This window comes from Buteo buteo, chromosome 15 (assembly GCF_964188355.1).
Source record: "Buteo buteo chromosome 15, bButBut1.hap1.1, whole genome shotgun sequence".
NCBI lineage: Eukaryota > Metazoa > Chordata > Aves > Accipitriformes > Accipitridae > Buteo > Buteo buteo.
This window is the reverse complement of record NC_134185.1, coordinates 31,626,024-31,642,513: the sequence shown is the minus strand read 5'-3', so window position 1 is coordinate 31,642,513 and position 16,490 is coordinate 31,626,024. Positions and strand designations below refer to the sequence as shown.

At 43.6% G+C, this 16,490-nt stretch overlaps 2 protein-coding genes across 2 annotated transcripts; both read left to right on the top strand.

Moving 5' to 3' along the window:
• Positions 1-581: 581 nt before the first annotated feature.
• On the top strand, positions 582-7,010 carry LOC142039892 (uncharacterized). Its single transcript, XM_075047018.1, has 2 exons — positions 582-3,294; positions 3,547-7,010. Exon 1 carries the CDS (start codon positions 1,778-1,780, stop codon positions 2,732-2,734), a length of 957 nt encoding a protein of 318 aa, XP_074903119.1. The 5' UTR covers positions 582-1,777; the 3' UTR covers positions 2,735-3,294; positions 3,547-7,010.
• A 745-nt stretch (positions 7,011-7,755) lies between these two features.
• On the top strand, positions 7,756-15,530 carry THUMPD2 (THUMP domain 2 tRNA and snRNA guanosine methyltransferase). The gene is given in 7 exon segments (XM_075047031.1): positions 7,756-7,833; positions 9,888-9,940; positions 10,247-10,334; positions 10,959-11,034; positions 11,663-11,765; positions 13,543-13,659; positions 15,215-15,530. Coding segments are annotated over 7 exon segments (804 nt in total). The 5' UTR covers positions 7,756-7,782.
• The last annotated feature ends 960 nt before the right edge of the window (positions 15,531-16,490 follow it).

The window sequence follows — 16,490 nt, the reverse complement described above, 5'->3', positions numbered from 1 at the left end:
TAGTGGGTAACACTGTGGGATGTAAATGGTAAGACTGTATGCATTTTTTTTCGCAGCACAGTAGAAAGTGAAGTTAAAAATATCAAATCCACCAGACCAAAAAGATTTCCATCCTACTCAAGTTATGAGAGAAAAAAATCCTCTCAGAAGATTGAAAGAGATGTACTCCATAAACACGCACATCTGTGGTTCCCAAGCCCATCGTTGAAAACTTCTGTCATCAGTTTATTTTCTCCCATGGGTCTTCTCCAATTCAGTAGCTGACATTTATTGAAGGTGGGCAGGGCCCCGTGAACTCTACTGTGGCACTGCAGACAAATCTAAACATCATCTTTACTCACAAATTTCCATTGTGTTTTAGTTGCTGCTAAGTAGCACTTATCCTAAGTTAAGGATTTTTCACTTTCCCATGGTCTGCCAGCAAGCAGGTGCACAAGCTGGGAGGGAGCACAGCCAGGACCACTGACCAAACTAGCCAAAGGGTGTTGGGGATTTCTTGGCTGGGCAAAGGTATGTGAGCAATCCAGCCGCTATGTGGGAACGAAGTATACATTTACAAAATACTGTGTCCTTGTGCGCTGGGAAAAAAAAGAAGATAAGAAGAGCCTGGCCTTACAAGCAACACCTGGATGCTGAAGAAGGAGATAAGTAACTGCATCCATTGTGACCTTGGCAAGGTTTCATAGACAACTTTGAGAAAGTTCCCATGAGAAAATTGCGGAACCTACATAGCTGCAAACCACAAGTAGGTGTGTTTTAGTAATGAATAAACATTAGCAATGTACCAATAATATTAGGACTAGTAGGCATAATTATCGTAAACTGTATAAATATGAGCTATCCGTGCAAGTAAAGTGAATCACTTCTATCACTCATATTGAGTCGACTTTTGTGCATTCCTCCGCCGCTCGCAACCCTCAAATCTGTTAGGCCGAGAAACAGACGGAGGGCTTCTCAAATCTGCTCATAAGACTCGGCGGAGCAGACGGAGACGGGAGGGACGGAGCAGGCTTGATTACAGCCGTTCCTCCCGACAAATGGCGCCCGAACAGGGACCAGAAAACAAGGAATAGGAGCGGCGGACACTGAGAAGCACCGGTAGCAGCGACCGGGGGGCAAAAGATTAACCGAACGCTGATCGTCTTGGTTGGTGTGTTAATTCTCGTGCCTGGACCGTCCAAAAGGGGTTCGCCGTCAGTGAGGGCTGCTGGAAAAGGCTGCAAAGACTTTTACTAATCGAGGTGCATTAATCAAGGAGCACCAGGAAGCCGGCCAGCAAAGGATCTACAGGTAGCCCTAAAATTATTACAGTGCTTTTTAGAAAAGCGGGGAGTAAATTGCATTAAGCAAGTTTCGGGATTAGTTATTTTAGGTCATGTTAAGGGATGCTTTAAAAATTCAGATTCATTATTTGAGAAAAGTGAATGGTGTAAATTAGGAGATGTATTATGGGATCTGGTAATTGATGATGATAAATCAGCTAAAAAACTGATGAAACCTTGGCGGGAGATAATTAACAGCGTTAAACGGTAGAAAGAAATCTCGCGGCAGTGGCCATAGAACGGCTGCGGGGGTTGGAGACTGTGGCAGAGGAGGAAACACCCCCCCACTGGGGAAATCAGGTGCCCTTGCCGGGAGAACGGACTAAGCCTCCTGAGCCTTTGCCTGAGCCTATGCCTGCTGAGCCGTCACCCGCACCCCCTCCGGCGCTTCCTCCTCCCTTTCTTTTCCGCCCCCCCCCCCTCCGCCGCCTTGCAGCGGCCCGTGTCCGCCGGCCATGGAGCGGCCACCGCCTGGCGCTGCCGCGGCTGGCCCCCGGGCAGAACCATCCGCGCCCGTTCATCCATCCCGCCTCTCGGAACTGGAGACGGTAAAACCAACTGCGCCCGCGATAGACGCGGAGTCGCCTGCAGTAGCCGCTGCGGGCGAGAAACAGAGACATTGGAGGGGAGTAATAAAAGATGCCATTATAGAAAGGACTATGCTCCAAACATTCCCAGTTATTACATTAAATGGACAGAAAAAATGGGAAGCATTTGACTGGAAGGTCATTGAAAAATTAAAGAATGCTGTGAGTCAGTACGAAATCAAATCTGCGTTAGCTCACCAAATACTGCGATTCATTTTTTCTGCTGATACGCTGATACCTCAAGATATTAAACAGATAGCACGGTTAGTTTCAGAGCCCTCCAAAATGCTAGTGTTTTTCCGACAGTGGGAGAAGTTCGGTGATCGGGAACAAACAACACCACAACAAACAGATCCCTTATGGGGAGTAACCACACAAATGCTGATGAGTATTGAACCCTTCACATCAGGGAACGCTCAGTTACAACGTATCACTGAGGTTCATTACCCATCACAGATATTGGCATATCAAGCTTTTCTTACCATACCAGACAATATGCAAAGCCATACTTTTACTCAGGTGAAACAGGAGCATAATGAACCTTTCGCACAGTTTCTTTATAGACTGCATAGGACAATCTACGACCACCATGACATGAACGAGGGCATGAAAGAAAACATGCAGCTCCACAGGGAGCTACAAAGAAACGCAAGGCCAGTAAGACACCCTTGGTCAAGTGTTTTAACTGTGGCAAACATGGACACATTAAAAGCAAATGTACAGCTTCTGCTAAGAAAGATGACAATACCACCAAGAATACAGGAAGAAGGGAAACTTTACACTGCGCATGAGGAGAATGCGGGCAGTGTGAGGAATTTAAGATAAGGATAGTAACTGAGAGATGTAACGGGCAAAACATGGACTGAACGCAGCTAGAGAGTTAAGAGCTGCTTGATGAGTGAGGAATTTTTGTTGTTGTAATCGTGGTGAAGGGACAAGGGGTGGATTGTGTGTAAATTGTCCACTTTTTGTTGGTTTTGTGATGATATTATTTTGATTTTGATGTGGGGAATTCTTTTGTTGATGTAAGTGAAGATTTTGTGTGATGAATGTAGATTTTAATGATAGTTCTTGGAAATGTGATGCACAGAGGCGAGGGGTGGAATGTATTGGTTTTGTGTGGCAAAATTTTGGTAGCAGAGAGGGGTTACAGGGGTGGCTTCTGTAAAAAGCTGCTGGAAACTTCCCCTGTGTTTGAGAGAGAGCGAGCCCATACCAGCCGGCTCTAAGGCGGACCTGCCGCCGGCCAAGGCCGAGCCAATCAGTGATAGTGGTAACACCTCTGTGATAACATTTTTAAGAAGGAAAAAAAGTTGGGAGAGTGAGAAACAGGTGCCGGAGCAGATATCCACCTGCAGCCCGTGGAGGACCCCACGCTGGAGCAGGTGGGTTCCCGAAGGAGGCTGTGACCCCACCAGATCCATCACTGCAGGGAGCTCCGGAGTGGATGTGGAAACCGCAGTACACATACAACATAAAGGGACTATTGGGGTTTGGGCTTAGTGCATTTATGATGGGGTGATCTTCAACAGCTTTAAAAGGAATTTTGGTAGTCCCAAGGCTTATTAATACAGATTTTTGTGGGACTGTGAATATTATGATTCTTGTTTTAATCCCTCCTGTTTCTGTTCCTAAAGGTACCAGAATAACACAACTAGTTCCATTCAGGTCGTGTGTTCCAAACCCAGGTGAAGTACAACGTGGAAATGGTGAATTCGGCTCCACAGGGAAACCACAGGTATACCTTGCCATGGACATAACAAAAGGTAAACCAGAAAAGATAGTGCAATTGGAAAGGCCTGACAGAGTTATCATCAAGAAACTGATAACAATCAATACAGGAGCTGGTGTTATGATTATTTCACGATATATTTGGCCTCCATCATGGCCATTGATCAATCCAAATTTTGGCATTGCAGGGATAGGGGGCACACAAGCCACCTTAATAAGTCAGTTACCGATTACATTTGTGTTCCCCTACGGTGACAACGTTACGATGCGTCCGTACGTCATGACTACCCCAGCTGAATTGTTTGGCCTCATAGGCCGTGATTTATTGAGCCAAATGAAGGCAATGTTAGTGACCCATCCTTTTTAGAAGCAGTCACTGAGGAACAGCCAATCCTGAAAATTAGCTAGAAAACAGATGAGCCTGTTTGGATTGATCAGTAGCCGCTAAATTCTGAAAAGCTGCTAAAAGGTACAAGAGTTAGTTAAGGACCAATTGAGAGCGGGACATGTTGTTCCTTCCACTAGTCCATGGAATACACCAATATTTACCATTCCCAAGAAAACTGGGAAATGGAGACTGTTACATGATCTCAGAACTGTGAATGCAGTGATGCACAGTATGGGAGCCCTGCAGCCAGGTTTGCCATCTCCAGTTATGCTTCCAAAATAATGGGATTTGTTAATTATAAATCTAAAGGATTGTTTTTTCACCATTCCCTTACACCCAGATGACACTGAATGGTTTGCCTTTTCGGTACCATCGATTAACAAGGCAGAGCCCTATAAGAAATACCATTGAGTTGTGTTACCGCAAGGAATGTGCAATTCCCCCACGATGTGTCAAGTATATGTGGCCTAGGCATTAGAACCTGTAAGAAAGCAGTTTCCTCAGTTACATTTTGATAACAAGAAGGAACTTGCCACAGGATGAAATTTTAACTCAGTTGCAAGACATCTTAAGCCATCGCGGAGTAATAATTGCTCCTGAAAAGGTGCAAAAGACAGCACCTTGGAAGTATTTGGGGTGGCACATAGATGTTAGCAATGTTAGAAATTTCAACAGTACATGATGTCCAGAAGCTTGTGGGAGACATCCAGTGGGTGCAAAATCTTTGCGGTATCACTGATAACAATATAGCCCCTCTGGTAGAACTCTTGGGTTTGAGTGCATGTGTACATTGATACCTATCCTGCTGCCATGTGGGCCACGGTACAAGCTGGAGAAAAAGCCTTACATATTGAATGACATCTTCACGCTTCTTTTGCAGTGCTGGGTGTGCCTAAAGAAATTAAGACAAACAACGGTCCAGCTTATGGTTCTACACAATTTGCTCAATTTTATAATTTGTAGAAAATTCACCATGGTACGGGTATTCCACATCTTCCCACAGGACAAGCTATTGTCAAACAAGCCAACCAAACCTAAAAGAGCATGCTGCAAAAACAAAAAGGGGGAACCCAGGGCTTACTCCCAGAGGAACGATTGGCCAAAGCCTTATTTGTGCTAAATTATCTTAGATTGACAGGTGATCACAAAGACCCACCAATGGTAGTGCATCATGCTCTTTTACAGGCGGAAAGGACACATCAAAGTACAGGAATCATGGTAATGTATAAGGACCCAGAGTCCGGGAAACGGTGCGGACCAGCAGAAGTAAAACTTACTGGGAGAGGGTATATGTGTCTGCTTACAGATCGAGGCCTTTGCTGGATCCCGGCTAAGTGGGTCAAGCCATGGGTTCGTAGTGATGCTGGACCCGGAATCGTCCCAATGGCAACTGGCACGGCACCGGCGGGTGCTGGAGCCACTGATCCGACAGATTCCGACTAATAGAATATTACACTTTAGAGGACTACCGGACATTGAGTCCTTCACAGAGGTTTTTAGAACAGCGTGCCTTATTGTATGTAGAACCTGCTTTAGGTAAAAAGTGTGTTAAGCATAATTTGGTTAAACATAGTGTGATTACGGGAAGACAGTGTGGGGTAAACGTAAAAGTTAGTTAAAGCCAAACTTAGGGGTAAGGACTATTTCCATTAATAACCTGGGAACGAGGTTGATTGTGTTTCCACAGATACAGGCCCACAACGGACTCCTGTTGAATATGCACGATCATCATCATCTGGAGCATCATAGATGATGTGGCAACATGAATACCACCTCAGTCAAAACCTAATGTATAGGTCACTTTGGCTAACATAACAGGTCAAGATTCTCTGCGCACCGCAACCACATCATAAAGCCCACGAACCAATAAACAAGATGGCTATGACTCGTGCAGCGCGCCTCGCCAGCAAGCGCATGCGTCATAGATTGCAATGGAAGCGGACTTTTGGCACCCGCTGGCCACGTGTGCTAAAACCCGTTCCTCTGCAAACATATAAATACCGGGATTTTCCGAAGAGCATCGGGCTGGTGTACAGTGAGGCCATTGTTGCCTCTGTGGGGACGCCCACAGAAAGCTGGCACCTACCGATTGCTGGGCTGAGTTCACAGAGCAAGATGACACAGGAATGTATGAATAGTTCATCTTCCTCATAGTCCTCATGGTTCGGGTCATTAGGGGTAACAAGTTAACTCAAAGAATTATGGGCATTGATGTAGTTATTGTGATTTTAGCTATTGTAATAATTTTACCTTGTTCAGCTTGTTAAGGAAAAATGGCATCCCAAGTTATTAAGCAAGCCTGGATTGCTCAAAAACAAAAAGGGGGAATTGTTGGGGATTTCTTGGCTGGGCAAAGGTATGTGAGCAATCCAGCCGCTATGTGGGAACGAAGTATACATTTACAAAATACTGTGTCCTTGTGCGCTGGGAAAAAAAAGAAGATAAGAAGAGCCTGGCCTTACAAGCAACACCTGGATGCTGAAGAAGGAGATAAGTAACTGCATCCATTGTGACCTTGGCAAGGTTTCATAGACAACTTTGAGAAAGTTCCCATGAGAAAATTGCGGAACCTACATAGCTGCAAACCACAAGTAGGTGTGTTTTAGTAATGAATAAACATTAGCAATGTACCAATAATATTAGGACTAGTAGGCATAATTATCGTAAACTGTATAAATATGAGCTATCCATGCAAGTAAAGTGAATCACTTCTATCACTCATATTGAGTCGACTTTTGTGCATTCCTCCGCCGCTCGCAACCCTCAAATCTGTTAGGCCGAGAAACAGACGGAGGGCTTCTCAAATCTGCTCATAAGACTCGGCGGAGCAGACGGAGACGGGAGGGACGGAGCAGGCTTGATTACAGCCGTTCCTCCCGACAAAAGGGATATTCCATACCATAGGAAGTCACGCTCAGTATATAAAATGGGGGGAGTTGGCTGGGAGGGGTGGATCACTGCTCAGGCATCGGTCAGTGGATAGGGAGCAATTGCATTGTGCATCACTTGTCTTTTCTTGGGTTTTATTTCTCTCTCTTTTTGTTATCTTCCTTTCATTACAATTATAACATTACTATTATTATTGTTACTATCATATTTTATTTTATTTTGGTTATTAAACTGTTCTTATCTCAACCCATGTGTTTTACTTTGTTTTGTTTTGATTCTCCTTCCCATCCTACTGGGAGAGGGGAGGAATGAGTGAGCAGCTGCATGGTACTTAGTTGCTGGTTGGGGTTAAACCATGACAGCCTGCCGACATGAATGTTGGCTTAAATTTGTGCTGTGCATTTGAACTCTTATACTCTGAAGGTAGTCAGAGCTTTCTAGATGCCATAAAAGCATTAAATTTGGGAGTTGCAGTTGTGCATTCTCAGATTTTCTCTTAGGTAATCTAGTTTACAGCCATAGGAAATGTTTTCTGCATGATATATGTACTCCTGAAATGATTACAACTTTTGTTGTAACTTGGGCAGGACTTGAACTTCAGCTTCCTGCACTCCAGCTGAGTGATAGTCATTTTGTCCTGCGGTGTGTTTGCTGTGCCCCTCACTCACTCTGCCCTGTTGTACCTCTTCTGGTCTTTGTATGAATTGTTCTCCTAGGAGTCAAGGGAGACTCTTTCTTTTCCCAGGTATTTTTAAGGATTGTGCAGACAGGGCTGTGATACGTAGTTTTCTTAATTGTTATTTTTACTGCCTGTGACTGTTCTTCCCCGTTGCAGGAGATTGGAAGAGCCATTGGCATAGCGTTCATGAAGCAGTGCGGGTGGCAGGCTGATCTGCGGGACCCTGATCTCGACATAGTGGTGCTTGTCTGCCATGTGGCCTGTTGCTGCTTCCAGAATTGCCCCCAATATTTTGATATCTTTTGTTTTGTTCTCTGCTCCCTTTGCAGTCAGAACCATGGCCTCTTCCTGTTTGTCTTTCTGCTGCTGAATTTAACTAGAAATCATCTGGTAGCACTGAGCAAAGCTTTTCAGTAGCCACTGTGTGTATGCATTCCAGAGCACTTAAATGAATACCAGAACAGCCAGCATGAGCATGTATGTCAGGGGAAGGATCCATACAGGTGATTTCTCAGGATCCAGCATGCTTACAAACTGCTGGACTCTGACTGTGTTGAAAATGGAGATCACTTGAGCCATTGGGCAGCTAGTTTAGCCTCTGTAAGGGAAGAGAGCGAACAGCAAGGTCATCTTCTCGAGGAACTCGAGAATGCTGTTTATGGAAAAGCCTCCTCCCAGATCCTGTCCCTGACAAGCAGCTTGCTTAAAGCACCCTCCGTGGTGCAAGCTGTCTGGAGACCTTGGAAAGCACTCATTGCTCTTGACAAGCTGTTTCTCCATCCCTGTGCTTGGCGTATGGAAGCTGCTCTCAGTACTGATGCTGGCAGGTCTGAGGCCTTCTGTAAAAGCTCTGAGTTCATCTACTGGCTCTGGTTTTCCCAGGCTGTGCATCAAATATGGCTTTGTTGAACCTCAAGTGAGGCTCTTGTTCTTGTCCAGGTTTTTGCTCTGAAACCATTCAAGTGCTTGATTCAAAGAAATTAACTCAATAGTTTGATTATTAAGTAGGTATTCTTTATTGGCAGCAGTGGATGCACGGGGGATCGCTCCACCTATCGTGCACGCTGTCGGGTCTAATTGTGCAGGTTAAGTACATGTTCTACATACATATTCACTAGATTTCCAAGAAATGTTATACATATTAATTAGTTTTCCAGGGAACTATTAGCATATGCAAATGTCCTTTACACAGGCGCATTGAAGGTCTCTGGTGATCTTCAGGAGTCCTCTGATGGTCTTCCATAGTCTTCCTCACTTGTCTGCTATTTGACCCTCCTCAGGTGATTCTGCGTAGTATGGTCTTTTACTTGTTTTGATACATCAGTGTTTGTTAGTGCTCTTATTATCTAAGTTTTCATTAGTGGTGTAGAATCATATGGTTGGTTTAAGCTAAATTACCTACAAGGAGGAGAACAAAGGCAGGAGTTCTTATCTTTTCTGGCCCTATCTATTCAAGCAAGGCCTCTACTTGTGCCTTCTCAACAAGATTGTAAGTTCATCAAACATTTAGTTAAGTTTTGTGATTGTTCATGGTTCCTTCTTGCTCATCACTCCCAAGTACCAGTCTCTGACAGGCTTAATCCTTGACAAACACCAGTCCTTGGTATGTAAAGTTACAGAGAGACAATCATCAAGCAATTAGCAGTTCCTTCTCTATATCATGCTGAGGACTGGGATATTGCAAAAGCATCATGTTTCTGTTTGGGCTTCCTGGGGAGGGATTGCAGGCATGCAAGACCTGTTGAGGAGCTCAGTCTTCCTTTGGGATGCTCTCTGTGGGACAGGAGGACAATTTCTTTGAGCTACACATATTTCTGGAAAAGTTACCCACATCTGCCTTCCAGCTGAAATACTGCTTAGTGGCACTTGGGTTTTGTTGGTTTGTTGGTTGTTTTTTTTTAAAAAAGCCTCTGTGTGTGAATAGCTGAGTGCTAGTAGCTAATAGACAGTGAATAATCTTCTCGTGGTCAGTATAATTGGTTTTATAATTAAAAATGCCCATTGAACATTACAAAAATTGGTTCCCTTGAAGATTCAAGTGCTTGCTGATAGATTCCTGGCTGATAAAATCCCTTCCTAGCTTGCTTAAATATTAAATCCTCTTTAAAATGGCATTCAGATTACTTAGTGTGATTTCTTCCAATTAATCAGGATTGTCTAAAGTGTGCAATTTTTTTCTTAAAAACTAGGATCAGAAGTTCATAGAAACATCTTCTGTGTCTTGTTTAAATGAGTTAAAGCTACTGTCATGTCAGGTTGAGAGTTTCTAATATTATTTTTTCCTCTTTCAGATCTTTGTACATCTTAATGACATCGACTCTGTGGTGGGGATTCCTCTTTTCAGGTAGGCATTCTCCTCACCAGATTTGTCTTGGCAGTATCAGAACAGGCATAATTTCTATATAGTCTTGCTGTCTTTTGTGAGTATTTATCTTAGGGTTTAATATTCACTGGACTGTCACATTAGTTTTGTGGTCTGTCTGGAGCTTATCTGAGCACGTAGGCCAGACTTAGCAGTGAGTTATGGATAAAAGCAGACTGTGGTTTCTATCCGTCTGCAGATCTGTCCAGTTCATTTGTTCTTTCATATTACATGGGCTTTTCTGTGTAGTTATACTGTTATCTTGCATTGATTTTTTGCTGTCTCCAGGCTTCCATTGGCAAACAGACAGTATATCAAAACAGCAGGACTGCCGTCAACAATTGCTTGGGCCATGGCATTTCTGGCTGAAATCAGTGTAAGTGAATGTTCATGGTAAAGATATAGAGTCCCGAATGAAGGGGGCGGTTGCTATTCGTCAGAGCTGGAGCTGGAAGCTTTGTAGAAGTGTGGTGATTTTAATGCCCCATCCTCTAACGCACGTGGACAGGTTTTGCCTTATCCGTGATCAGAGTGTGCTGTCACCTGCCATTCAACCTGATATCTACTGTAATCCCAGGTCCTTCTCAGCAGAGATGTTATTCCTTGCATGAACATATATGTCTAAATGGCAAGATTTTTTCACTGTTCAGGCTTCAAACCTTGTTTGGAGTCAGTCTCCCAAGGGAAAACAGAAGCAAGTGTGATGTTTTCCACAGATTAATTTGGTACCAATATCCGTCTCCAGTACAGTCGTAATTTGTTTCGCTAAATGTCACCTCAAGGCTGAATGCATTGATGCATTGCCTTTAGTGAAACTATTAAAGCTTTTTACTATACCCTCTTACAGGGTAAGTTACTTAGGCCTGGTAAACCAGTGATTATTGTTACCTACACTGGATTCAGTGGGAGTATGTAGGTGATCAGTACATCCCCGAGTAAGCTTTGTCCTGGGAGAGGAGTCTGTCTTGCTTGGGATGCAATAACCCCTTTATTTTTGTAGTCTGGTGCCTTTGTGCTGGATCCCATGTGTGGGCTAGGAACGATACTGCTGGAAGCTGCCAAGGAGTGGCCCATAAGTATCATAGTTGCAATGGGCAGGACCTTTGCAAGACGGTTTGTAGTTGCATCAAGAAAAATCTGTACAACAGTTATACCAAAGTCCATTACTGGAAAGCTGGAACCAAACTGGTCATTCTAGACAGTTGTTAAAAGTGTTTTAGTACAAATATTCCTCCACAGGAATGTAAAACAAAAGTCCTACATACTTATGGGGGGGGGGGGGGTGCTGGGAGCCCTGGATTTATACCGCAGGGTTTGTGTAAGGCAACTGTGGACTTCTAAAACTGCCTGGACTTATCCTGGGAACAGAGGTGTTAATGGGACAGTACAGTCAGTTGTCAGTATTAGAGGCAGCATGGCTGTCTGTAGCTAGCTGTGGTCTTGCTGTTAGGACATAGCCTATATTTCTGTAAGTTACAAGTGTCTTGAGCATACTAGAACATGAAAGGAGTGAAAATAGCACATACTTTCCCTGTTCCTCTGTCCCCTGGGTCTGTGTATTGCTCTGTGTAATGGCAGTAGATCTCCCAGCAAGGGGTTTGTCTTGGAAGAGCTGTGCAGCAAGGCAGTTCTGAGAAGGGTTTATAAAATAAATACACCTGTTTGTCAACAAAATGACTTCTCTCTTTTTCTCCGAACAGGAAGCCTGTTGCTGGGGTGCTGATATAAGTGATTCACAGTTAGATGTGAATACTAGGACTGCAGACTTGATGGATAAGATTGAGTTACTTAAAGATTCTGTGAAAGATATGTCTGTAGGCTTTCCAAGCGAGACATACTTGAAGTGGTTTCTGTCATTCTGGGATTGTACAGGTAGTGTAGGTTCTCTTGAGGTGATGTGTAGTAGAGCCAACTCTCAACAAATAGCTCACTAGTGACTCTGTAGTGCCAGTGTATGTATAACTATTTGTTCTCCCCTCCCCGCCCCTGGGAACTTTGGCAAGAATAAACTCAGCAGAAGACAATGAAAATAATAATAATTGTCAGACGTGGGCAGTAGTTGTCTGTCTTAATGGTAAACTTGTGAATAACACAAAGAGTACCTACTATGTGACAGTTCTTTGTGTTTAACGGGAACACAGCAAGGACAAATCCAGATAAGATGTTGCTTGTAACTTAAATGTACTGAATGAGTAATAGTGGTGACTCATTAAGCTCAGTTTTGAATTGTCGATGTTTTGCAGTAGGAATATTTTAAATGAAGATGCCTTTCTCCTGGAAGAGGGAATCTGTTTGCTCTCAGTTCATGAGCTAATCTGGGGAGAAGGTAATAATTTTACGTCCTTATTCTGGACCTCAAAGCCTCAGTCTAAATTAGTCCTATATGAAATTCATGATAGACAAAAGCTGGGTGGTTTTGCCCTGCGTGGATGGTGAAGTATGCGTATTTTTTTTTACCTTGCAATATTTATTTCTTACCAGAATGGTAAGAAATATTATTTCTTATTGACATGAATAGGTATAGCTTTATTTCTGACTTAAAAGCTGTGATTGGCCTTGGCTTCTAGGATAATGGAAGGTAGTTTGATGTCAAGCTTTTCTAATGCTGAATGAGTAATTAGTGTCTTTGTTGATGGTCAGAAGCTGTTATTTCTGCATATTTTGAGAAGTACTGTAGGTAACTTGTCCTTCCATCTGTAGATAAAATTGTCGTGCTGCAAGTATTGATCCAAGGATGGTCCAAGAACCATCTCCAGCTAGTTCTGGGAAGGCTGGCGCAGAATCACAGTGCAGGGTTTAGGTGGGAAGGGACCGCTGGAGGTCTTTGGTCCTGTAGTCTGCTCAGAGCAGGGCGAAACCCAAAGCTGGGTCAGGTTGCTCAGGGCCTTGTCCAGTCGAGTTTTGAGCAGCCTGAGAGATGGAGAACCCATAGTCGTCCTTTCAAATGCTGGCTATGCTCTGGGCAGCACAGCCTGGTATGTGGCCGGCCTTCATCGCCACAGGGGTGCAGTGCTGCATCATGGTCAAGAGAACTGACTATTCCCAGGATGCAGAAGCTCTGGGGAGATACTTCAAAGACACGAGCTCCGACAGAATCCAAGTGATTCTGCCTGTAACTGGATTCTTGTGGGGGAGAAAAAGGACATGGAGAGAAATTTAACATGTGGTTCCTTGCCATTCATATGTGCGTATCTGAACATCTGTGCTAAGTAAAGTGCTTGCAAGTTTAGCTCTTTTGCATTTTGCTTGTAAATATGTACTGTGTGTTGAGAAGCAGCAACTCGTTTGGAACCATGCACTCCCCTGTTAGGATAGTCTTACTCTCATACTACCAGTAACGAACATATCACCAGTAACAGGGAATCTACAAGCTAAACCACATTCTCATGCATTTGTCCCTTCCCAGTCTGCATTGGGTTGGTGGCTTCATAGTGCTATTTGTGAGGATAAGTACAGAGGGAGCTATGAATCTGGGTGCATAATCCATAAAAGAGCTGGCAGGCAGTTTTGTAAGGTGAATGGGGGCATAGCTGCTTTTCATTTTTCACATAGTCAGATGTGAAGACCTGCCTTTATTCTGCCACATTGCCATTGCCTTCAGAAAGCTTTGACACTGTGATTTCAGATATTCTGTTTGGGAAGAAGTTCTAGATCACAAAAGACATACAGCTCCTACTGGATGTTCTCCAGGAAATGGAGAGGTATGTGTGGCCTCTGACATGCTTGGAGTTTGGTGTAAATGTCATTATGGTTTGCGATCCTAAGTGTTCAGCCAGCTTCAGGTTTGCTTTATTCCAAACACTCTCCAGCTCTGTAATCTGATCCTGTGCAGGCTGTGAAAGTCTGAGTCCTTTACTTGTCCCTTAAAAAGGCTGTTGTGACTTGTCTTGCGAGCTGCGGAAGTGCTGATGGCAGCACAAGCTGACAAGGAATGAGACTGTTGTGTGAGGCACACTCACAAATATTCTTTATGAGGCACAACGGTGACAGAAAGGAGAAAGGGGAGAGGATGACCTAGACAAACTTAAAGTATGGCCAGGCAAATAAAGCAATAATCCATTCTCAGTTCAGGTCTGCTTGTATAAAAATCATAGGCTTTCCTTTTGGGTTCCCAACCAAGCTTTTACCAGCCTGTGTTGGCAAGGAGAATCTCAGACCAGAAAATGATGGTATGCATTTTCATTTCTTTTAGTATATACTGGCATATCCAGCTAGCCACGTGGTCTGCTTTTACATGCTTCCTTTTCATCTCTCACCCTGTCATTTTGTGGCAGAGTTGAGTCAAGCTAATAGCGGGCTGCTTCTAACAGGCAGTTCAAACCATCTGCGCCTTTATTGCATTTCCTGGCTGAAAACAAGCACTTTCTGTAGGATTGGTCTTCAGTGGGTGTTGATCTTGCTCACCCAATGCAGGAATGTGGTGGGAAGATGCGGAAGAAGGTGAGATAGCTTCACAGAATGGCAGGGCAATCTTAGGTCAGCTTACGCTGACCATCTCTCCCTTTGGTCATGCTTCTCTTCTGGTCTTACTTGCTCTGTTGGGCCATCCTAAGCAAAATATTTCCTTGGGAAGGTGGAGGAGAGAAAGGGACCGTTACCATGAGAGCTCCACCAGTAAGACTGTTCAATCCACCTGCTGGGAACAGAGCCAGGATAGCCTTTTTTTTCCCCTGTTTCAAAGCCAAGTGTAATGTTTCCTTATGTACTAAGAAAAATGGATTGCAAACAATGGTTAATTTTCCTCTGTTTCCTGAGTTTGAAAGGCATTAAGGATCAGTGGAACATGGAAAGGACAGACCTTTTAAAGTTTCTGAAGGGAAAGGCCAGCTTCAGAATTCCCTTACCATCCTGAGAAGCTCTTGCTGCCCTGGGAAACTGTTCCTTTGCAGACTGGTGGGAGGCTCATGCAACCCAAAAATGGGGTTTGAAGGTGATACTGCCCTTAATCCTTGGAATAATACCAAGAGCGAAAAAAATGGATCCATATTCCTTGCTAACCCAATGGAAAGAACTCCTGAGGTCAGAAATGTTTGGGAGTCAGGCCCAGTTCTCCAATTTAGGAAGAGTTATGATGATAGGGAATTTAAATTCCGTTTGGAGATGTAGCTTACTGAGTTGAGCTACGACCCTTAACATGCTTAGGTGTTTTATCAAATGCAACTGGCACCTGAAGTGTCAGCAGTGTTGAGTTCTGCACAGATGAAAGAATGCTAGGCAGGATGAACACCTAACCTTTATTTTTCCTGCAATTGCCAGAGTATTTTGTGTGGGAGGGAGTATTGTATTGCTACTGAACCAAGATCTCCATAAGCACATGGATGGCATTACCAAGTGTGGTGAAAATGACTCTCCTAATGCCTTTTCTGGTGGCACAAGTGAAACTGCCATTGCAAAAGCCCTGAATATTGATGGGAATTCTTCCCCCTTACTGAATGGTGTTGAAGAATCCTTTCTCAGCAGCAGACAGACATGTTTTGGGTCTCTGGTGCCAGATGGCATCTATGGAGTTAGTTCTGGAGAGAGGGATGCTTTCATATACAAATACAGGAAGATTTCTACTGCTGGGACTTAGTAGCTTTCTTACACTGTGCCGAAGTGAACTTGAATCCTGATACACTTGAAAAGCAGCATGGCAGTGATCTGGTGGAACCCTACTGATTTGAATGAACACTGTGCCATTTGTTAGCTCACCTCACTTTCTTTGGACATCCTAAGGCATTGCTTTTCTCTCTTTGATTTTTAGGAGACGTGGAATGCTTACTGGCATTTCAAATGTTTTTACTGTAAAATATTGTAATGAGACAAGAGTCCTCAAATCCTTGTTTAGGCAAAGTCTTTGATTATTGGAAGGAGTTTCTTTGGGAGAGAAAGACTTCATTTGCAGAACTGCAAAAACAAATGTGGTAATATTAAATGTAAATGGATTTTCACCTTCAGCAATGTTTTTAGAAGGCACATCTTGTCTGAAGAAGTCTCCAGCTCTTTTTGAAGGCTCGATGTATGCCTTGCAATATTATTTTAAAGCTAGTTTCTGATGAGTTTGAAGTGTCACTATTCAGATCACTTGGAGCGGAAAATAAACTGTTTTCTGTGTTAATTCTTTGCAGCATTTGCATGTGTCTAATGGGTATGCTTTAGCTTTTTAGGGTGAAGAGACTTATTTCTATCAACAATGATGCTTTTCCTCACTTGGTAATGTTACTCCAAGGGCACAGTGTAGAAGATGGAAAAACTTGCCAAGTGGATGAACAATGAAAAGTGACTTCTACCTGCAGAGAAGCACATGGGAAAATTCTCGTGAAAAGAGAGAGGTCTTAGCAGTTCTTTTAGTCTATGCAAAAGGTATTGGGGGGGCGGGGAATAGTCTAATTCAAGGCTTTCCTATGGCTGCTGAGTTGACAATGAAGTATTTTTATAGAGAATTACTGCAGATTGCTTTCAGTTGCTATTTTGGACAAGCATTTGCAACTTGGCAAGCTGGGATGGACTCCTGCATTGTGTTCCTCTGCTATGATTAGTACGGAGATATGAT

Bases quoted from the DNA above. Each gene is read 5' to 3' on its own strand.
- LOC142039892 (XM_075047018.1), top strand. From the start codon at position 1,778: ATGGAGCGGCCACCGCCTGGCGCTGCCGCGGCTGGCCCCCGGGCAGAA.